At 46.9% G+C, this 7,784-nt stretch overlaps 2 protein-coding genes across 7 annotated transcripts in view; one reads left to right on the forward strand and one right to left on the reverse strand.

Moving 5' to 3' along the window:
• Window positions 1–4,737, reverse strand: part of Klhl18 (kelch like family member 18) — a 50,574-nt gene extending 45,837 nt beyond the window's left edge. For both annotated transcript variants that reach the window (XM_021171800.2, XM_021171799.2), the window contains exon 1: window positions 4,509–4,737. In XM_021171800.2, coding sequence (XP_021027459.1) covers window positions 4,509–4,637 — 129 coding nt within the window. In that variant the 5' untranslated portion in view covers window positions 4,638–4,737. The remainder of the gene's footprint in view (window positions 1–4,508) is intronic.
• Window positions 4,738–4,886: 149 nt separating this feature from the next.
• Kif9 (kinesin family member 9) overlaps window positions 4,887–7,784 on the forward strand; it is a 49,156-nt gene continuing 46,258 nt past the window's right edge. Inside the window, exons 1-2 of one of the 5 annotated variants that reach the window (XM_029482112.1) lie at window positions 4,888–5,129; window positions 6,068–6,313. In XM_029482112.1, the coding sequence (XP_029337972.1) occupies window positions 6,277–6,313 (37 nt within the window). In that variant the 5' untranslated portion in view covers window positions 4,888–5,129; window positions 6,068–6,276. Of the gene's footprint in view, window positions 5,161–6,067; window positions 6,314–7,784 lie in introns of all 5 variants that reach the window. The other 4 variants (XM_029482113.1, XM_029482111.1, XM_021172877.2 and 1 more) reach the window with 4 other exon arrangements.

Consider the following 7,784-nt stretch of genomic DNA (forward strand, 5'->3'; position numbering starts at 1 on the left):
AAAAAAAAAAAGACCAAAACAAACAAACAAACAAACAAAAAAACACAAATAGCTAGGCATAGTGGGAAAGGCCTTTAGTCCCAGCACTTGGCAGACAGAGGCAGGCTAACCTCTATGAGTTCCAGGGCAGTCTGGTCTACATAGTGAGTTCCAGGACAGCCTGAGCTAGAGTTCCAAGACAGCCTGAGCTACGTAGTGGGTAACTGTTTTGAAACAAACATAAATAAACAAAACAAAAACCCTGCTAATGGAACACATACTTTTATTTATACTTTGTCTTAGCTAGGGTTCCATTGCTGTGAAGAAACACTATGACCAAAGCAACTCTTATAAAGGACAACATTTAATTGGGGCTGGCTTATAGGTTCAGAAAGGTTCAGTCAATTATCATCAAGGTCGGAAGCATGGCAGCATCCAGGCAGGCACGGTGCTGGAGGAGCTGAGAGTTCTACATCTTATTCCAAAGGCAGCTAGGAAAAGACTGGCATCTCAGGCAGCTAAAGGGAAGCTCTCAAATCCCACCCCTACAGGGACACACTTCCTCCAAAAAGATCACACCTACTCCAACAACGTCATACTGCCAAATAGTGCCACTCCCTGGGCCAAGCACATTCAAACCACCATATACTTTCTTCGGAAACATCATTAAATTATTATTAATGTCAGAAGCAATGGCATGCACCTATAGTCCCAGTTATTTGGGAAACAGAAGCATGAAGATCACTTGAACACAAAAGTTTAGAGCCAGCCTGCTCAACACATTAGGATCTTATCTCTTTAATTATTATTAAAGGCTTGAGAGATGGCTCTGTGGTTAAGAGCACTGGCTACTCTTCCAGAGGACTCAGGTTCAATTCCCGGCAACCACACAGCAGCTCACAAACATCTGTTATTCTACTTCTGAGGGATCCAATGTCCTCTTTAGCCTCTAAGGGCACCAGGCACACAAGTGATGTACACCTGTACATGCAGGAAAACACATCCATATACATAAAAACAAACAAGTAGAAAATATAGCTGGATGGTGGTGGCATATGTCTTTAATCCCAGCACTTAGGAGGCAGGGGCAGGTAGATCTCTGAGTTCAAGACCAACCTGGTCTACAAAGGGAGTTCCAGAAAAGCCAGGACTACACAGAGAAACCCTGTCTCAAAAAAAAAAAACAAAACACACACACACACAATAAATAAATAAATAAGTAAACAAACAATAAAACACAAATACCTACTATTCATTGAGCATTTATTACATGAAGTTTGAAGCTTATTAACTAATTGAATCCTTAGCAGTCAGGTGGGTAATGATGTCCATTCACAGAGGAACAGACTGACTCACTAGCATTTAAGGAATTTAAGTTTTGTCAGCTATGAAGTGGCAGAGCCAGGATTCATATACAGGCAGAGCCTCTCAGATCATAAGATCAGCAACATTCCCAAGAAAAACCCAGCACAGAGAGATTACAAACGCCAGCCAATGCATACAAGATGAAAAGCAGACAAGTTAGTGTCTGACTTCAATGGAGAATTCTGAGCATCCCAGAGGTCAGCACCTACAGAACCACCTCCAACTCCAAGCACCAGGAACACTTGACTCCTCTGTGTGTGTGTCATGAGGAGGGGCCCAGAACAGGCAATACTCGTCCTCTCTACCAGGCAAGCAACTGCTGTCACTGCCCTAACAAAAAACAGGTGGTTACCTTCTCAGCAGTTTGAGCTCCCTGACTCCCGACTTGGGGAACTAGGGCATTACTGACCTCAAAGGAGATTCATTGACTCTGAATACATCCTGAGAGGACAAGTCCTTTATTTTATAGCTATGGTTCTCACAATGCAGTCCTAGAGGAAGAGAGCATCACTGGTGAACTCGACGGGGCTCATGCCAGACCTATGAATCAGAAATCCCAGGATGAGCGATACGAACAAGGCCACCAGGTGAGTCTCATATCTGCTGAAGTTTGCAAACAACTACTCTAATGGGGGGGGGGGCAGCTAGTTATTAAACCACCAGCCAATTCTTTAGAATCTGCTTATTTGAAAAACAGTCTGGACTCATGGGAAGGTGGAGAAAAGAGTAAATTATGAGAAACCAAGATAGATTTTGCAGAGAAGCTCTTGTGAGTAGTGACTGTAGCGTTGGTGTACTGGGCCTTTCTATGGCTCCTAGCACCAGAGTTCTCCTGAGGTTCTATAGAAGGGGGTTTGGGAACCAGTGCAATAAACGTTGTCTATAGTCTAGCTCCGGTCTATGCTTTTACACAGGTCCTTATGACTCTGGCCTGACACAAGCAAAGTAACTGACACTTGCACTCTCAGTCGGAAAGACGTTTGAACGATACAATTGTTCCTTTGCTTGAATGGAAAAGATTTTCGTGGGGAAAAAAAAATCATACAAGCAATTTCTGCTGTAAGTTTGGTAGATTCAGCATTTACGTTGAATGCAGAGGCAAATGTATGGCTTTACGGAAGTATCTGTGACCACACTCTATCTATCTACCATATAGCTTTTCTTACTGGCTCACCTTTTATAGCCTGAATCTTTAAAAACAAACACTTTTCTTTTTCTGCCGTCTCTTTGTGTGTGTGGGTGTGAGCGTGCAGGTGCCACAGCACACCTAAGGAAGGGCAGAGGGCCATTTTCAGGAGTCAGTTCTCTCCCTCCACTATGTGGGTCCAGGGATGGAACTCATCAGGCTTGGCAGCAAGTCCCTTTCCTCACTCAGCTTATCACCAGCACACAGCCTAAATCCTAGCCCAAAACTTCTTTCTTATTACTGCCTTTCACCAGTCTCTACATCCCAAAGGTCGGTGCCACAATTAAATCAGTCTGCTTCCAAATCTCTGCTGGCCTTGCCATCTTCTGCATCCTTTAATCCAGCTTATTTTTCTTAATCCTCTTGGTTTCCCTATCTTATCTGAGACGATCTGCCCCTTCTCAGACCATTTCACTACTCTAATTAGAGATCCATTTCTTTCAGGATTGATGAAAAAGTTAACATGGGTGTTATACAAAGAACACCAAATATCTAATCCTCATTAATGGTGAGGTTTAAGAATCGTCTTTAAGCCGGGCAGTGGTGGCGCACACCTTTGATCCCAGCACTTGGGAAGCAGAAGTGGGCAGATTTCTTAGTTCCAGGCCAGCCTGGTCTACAAAGTGAGTTCCAGGACAGCCAGGGCTACACAGAGAAACCCTGTCTCAAACAAACAAACAAAAACAAACACAAAAAACCCCACAAACAAACAAACAAACAAACAAAAAGAATCGTCTTTAAACTGAGTGGTGGTGGCTCACACTTGAAAAGCCAAAAACAAGCAAAGAACAAAAATTATTTTCACATTTTGAAATTAAAACTTAAAGAGATTAAGTAATGTGCCCATGGATACAGCTAGTGTGTTCTTTCTCCAAAGCCACCCTCAGTTTGTTTTGCTTTTTAAAGTGCCAAACCATTAACCATTCTATTTTTTTTTTCCCCCGAGACAGGGTTTCTCTGTATAGCCCTGGCTGTCCTGGAACTCACTCTGTAGACCAGGCTGGCCTTGAACTCAGAAATCTGCCTGCCACTGCCTCCCCAGTGCTGGGATTAAAAGAGTGCTCCACCATTGCCCAGGAGTCACCCTACTCCTACCAGTCTGACTCGAATACATGGAGAAGCAATGCTTCCTTAACTCAGTAGAAGTCTAAGAGGTGTCTGTGTCTTTCTGTTGTTTTGAAACAGGAAGAGGGAGTGTCACACTGAGACAGTAAGAGCCTTCCAGGCAAGGTCCAACAGGAAAAACCACAGGCAGGCAGTATCTCCCCACCTGGAGGGATCCACCTGGCTCAGCAGGGCACCAAGGGGCAGCCCAGCACGACTCAAAGCACAGGGGGTACTGGCCCTTGACACCAGACCAGAATGCTGGATGGGAACAGGTGGCAAAAACATCCCTCTCCCCAAACAGTCCTTTAGCCTGGCCTCCAGGACCTTTTAAGGTGGTGACAGTAGATTGTTTTCCAGAATGGAGCAGAGTAGCCCACATCAAAAGATTTCCAGATCCGATTCTAAAAGCGCCAAGGGCAAGCAATGACTCCTGAAGAGAAGGCTTAGCATTTACAACAGCACAGCCAACTTCAAGGAGCCCAAAGAAATGACTTTAGGACAAGATAAGATGTTTTAGTGGTACCCATGGAATGTGGAGTCAGCCACCGCCCCTTCCTCCATGGTCTGCCTGTAAGAACATTTTCTCTTTTCTATATGACAGAAAAGGAGGCGGATACCCCAATGTCTCCTGCTCTTAGGGCGTCAGAGGCACACCTCTCAATCTTTCCTCCCAATGGCTGAACGGCTGTCCCCTTTACTCTCCCAACTTGGCCTCATTCCCCCTCTGCGCTTGGCACCGCTCTCTACTACTCTGCTCCCCTCTAACCTTTCTCCACCCACAGTCGGCTGGACCACTCTTCCCCTGTCCACCACCCTTTTCTTCCCGCTCAGTCCCTTTCCCTTCAGCCAGCCACCGCCCAGACCATGGTACCTTTAGCGTCACGTCGCATAGCTTGCCCTGCCGCCGGATCTCCTCCATGACGCCGTAGCCGCGACTAGGCAACTCCGACACGGAGAAATGCACCAAGTCCTCCAGCTCCTCCGCGCCGTCCTCCACCATCTTCCCCGGCCGCCGCAACTGCGCAGGCCTGGCCGGCAGGCTTCACACTAACCAGGGCGGGGCAAGGGCTCACGCTGAAGGCAGCCCAGAACGCGAAGCCGGAATCTCACTGGCCTGCCCGGCCACCGTACCCACAAAGTCCTCGACACCGGAAGTCTCGCTGTCCCGCTTCCTGGTTTATACATAGCCTTTTTTTTTCCCCCGTAACTCAAACTCTGGCTTCGCATATACAGCTACTCTACGCCTCCCAGGTTAATTGACTCCATCTCTGTCTTCTTTTTTCAGCTCTGAGTTTCCCTGTATCTTCAACGGAGAAATATGGGCTTAAATTCCGCCACCACCCTACACTACTTCCGTAATCCCTGCAGGCTTCCTGTTGCCATGGCGACTGTGTACACAGCCAGTCGGCTAGCTGTCCTGGTTGCGTACAGAGCTCCCTCAAGTTGCTGCAGTTCTTGCGGTCGCTCTACCCGAGCGCCACTGCCCCGCGAGGTGAGCAGTGGTCACGAGCCGGTGGCGTTAGGTAAAAGGGAAACCTGGTGGGGATATTCCCCCGGCTGCTGTCAGTGGCTGGGTTCCTAACTCCTTTGGTTCTTTTATTTGTAAAAGAAAAAGAAAAAGAAAAATCCGAGACACCCCTGGAGAGCGTGTTATCGCTATGCTCCTTTCAACCTGGTCGCAGCTTAGGGGAGCTAGGAGTTTCTGATGTTCCTTAGTCCCACGAGTCTCCACTGAGGTCCCACGACTTGCCTTAGACGGAGAGGGCGTGAGGTTGAGTGTCAGAGACCATTAAGACACGGTGTCATCACTTAGAGCCTTCTAACTACCGAAGAGGAAACCCCTCTAGAGGGGAACAGGAATGGGACCAAGGCAGTCTGTCACACACATTTTAGAAAAGCATTCCACTCACTGGGTGAGAAATAGGAGAGTGGCCAGTTTTGCCTGGGTGCAAACTTTGGGTTCATCTCATGCTGAGATGCAGTAGGACCCTATGTTGTGGGCTTAAAGGGTGTTGTTTCCTAGTCTTTATCCCTGATCGAGGTAAGAGCATGGTAGGTATGAACGCCTAGTGCCTATGAGTAATCCCACTGACTTCTTGTCAAGCCTTCGTGGGTGTTAATGTATATCCTGTTCATTCCCAAGCCCAAAACAAATGGAGAAACACTGACTCTCTCAGCACAGAGGCCTCCTGGTGGCTCATCAGAGTCACTTTATTATGTGAAGTATGTAAGGACTGTGTTCAGATTTCTGGGAGTATTCCATCCAAAATCCTGAGGGGATAAAACCACTACCTAATGGGAGGGTATGTTGAGACTGAGCATGGCTTCTTGTACTGGGAAATGAAGTATCCTCCCCAGAACGCTGCAAGTTCAGAGATTAGAGTAGTGTGGGAGGGGAGTGACATATCACATACCTTGGCACTCTCTCAGTAGTGGCTGAAGATGGTGGACCCACCTATGGAGATTCAGTCACCCTCTGACTTCCAGCCATGAGTATCACCATCAACTACCATTTCTTGAGCACCTGGTGTGTGCTGGGCTCTGTTCTGGACCTTGTGGGGGGCATCACAAGAGGTAAACGGCACAACCCTTATCCTCGAGCAGCTTGCAATTTGACTTGGGAGCTGAAGCCCACATAAATGAAGCGACATAAGAACGGTAGCAAGCAGTACCTCAGTAAGTGCGAAATGGCATGTGCTTCCTTCCGCTGCACTGTTGACTAGTGGGCTCCTGAGAGGAGTATAGACCCTCTGAAAGGCTTGTTGCCAACTGCGCATGACTCCAGGGATGCTCGGCAGCATGAGCATCCGGAGGACCTTGGAAAGGTCGGATGGGGTGGGGGGGGCTGCATGTGCATGCGCATGTTGGAAGTTGTAGGGCAGAAACGGGGGGAAGCTCTGGAGCAGTCTTTGAGCTGGCCTGTGAACCCGCTTCCAGAACTCTCTGGATTCTTTGTAATTCCTTCTAGATGTTATACTCAACGGCACTAGAACCTTCCTGGGCAGGAAGATAAGACTCTTGGGGTTTGTGTTCAGAAAGGTTTCCCAGAGCTGTAGAAACTGGGTATTGAGTAAACGAAGCACAGCTCTCATCTGGAGATACTATCCCCAATACTTGGGAAGCTAAGACAAGAGAATTGTGAGTTCAAGGCCGACCTGGGCTACACACTGACACCCTTTCGCCAGGAAGACTTTTTTTTTTTTTTTAATTGTGAACAACAAACCACTTCTCTCTATTCTCAGTTCTTCTCAGTCACAGAAAGTAAACTCGGAAGTGAAACCTTGAGTCTCCTTAATTTGGGGTCCATGTTAGAGGCCGTGTGATTTTTTTTCTAGAGCTCAAATTTGCAGACACACACACACAAATGTTCAGCCAAACTATGTTCTTTTCTTACCCCAGTATTTTTCAGATTAATTTTCTAAAAACAAAAACAAAATTGGAAAGATCCACCAGAGTGCTAGGGAAGACTCATGAAACAGTGACATGTGTGGACACCAGAGGGTAACTTGGGGGAGCTGGGTCTCTTCTTTGACCATGTAGGTTCTGAGGATCAAACTCAGGCCATCAAGCTTTGTGGCAGGTGCCTTTACCAGGGCCATCTTGTAGGCCCTCAAAAGCCTTGTTTGTTTGACACAGGGTGTCACTATGTAGCCTTGGCTGGCCTGAAGCTGGATTCGTAGACCAAACTCATAGATCCACCTGCCTGTGCCTAAGATTAGATGCATGTGCCACCACACTCGGCCACTTAAATGATTTTAATACATACTAGCAGTTCTGTGTCACGAGAGAGTGTTTTTCCGTAAAGGTATTAAAAATTACTAAAATCCCTTCAGTATGTTAGAAGATTGAATCAACTCCTATGTCTGGCATTTCACTTTTGCAGCTATATGCTTGCTATTCCACCCCACTCCCCCCCCCATCCCCCCAACCCCGTGTCCCTGTCTGCTCACCTGTCTACCTTCCCTCCTACTCCTTCCCTGTCTCCCCCTTCTTTAAAAGTGCAGATTGCTTTAAGGGCAGGTGCTTTATTCCTTTTTTGTTTTGTTTTTATTTTTGTTTTGTTTTGTTTTGTTTTGTTTTTCGAGACAGGGTTTCTCTGTATAGCCCTGGCTGTCCTGGAGCTCACTTTGTAGACCAGGCTGGCCTC

Source organism: Mus caroli, chromosome 9, assembly GCF_900094665.2.
Source record: "Mus caroli chromosome 9, CAROLI_EIJ_v1.1, whole genome shotgun sequence".
Lineage (NCBI taxonomy): Eukaryota > Metazoa > Chordata > Mammalia > Rodentia > Muridae > Mus > Mus caroli.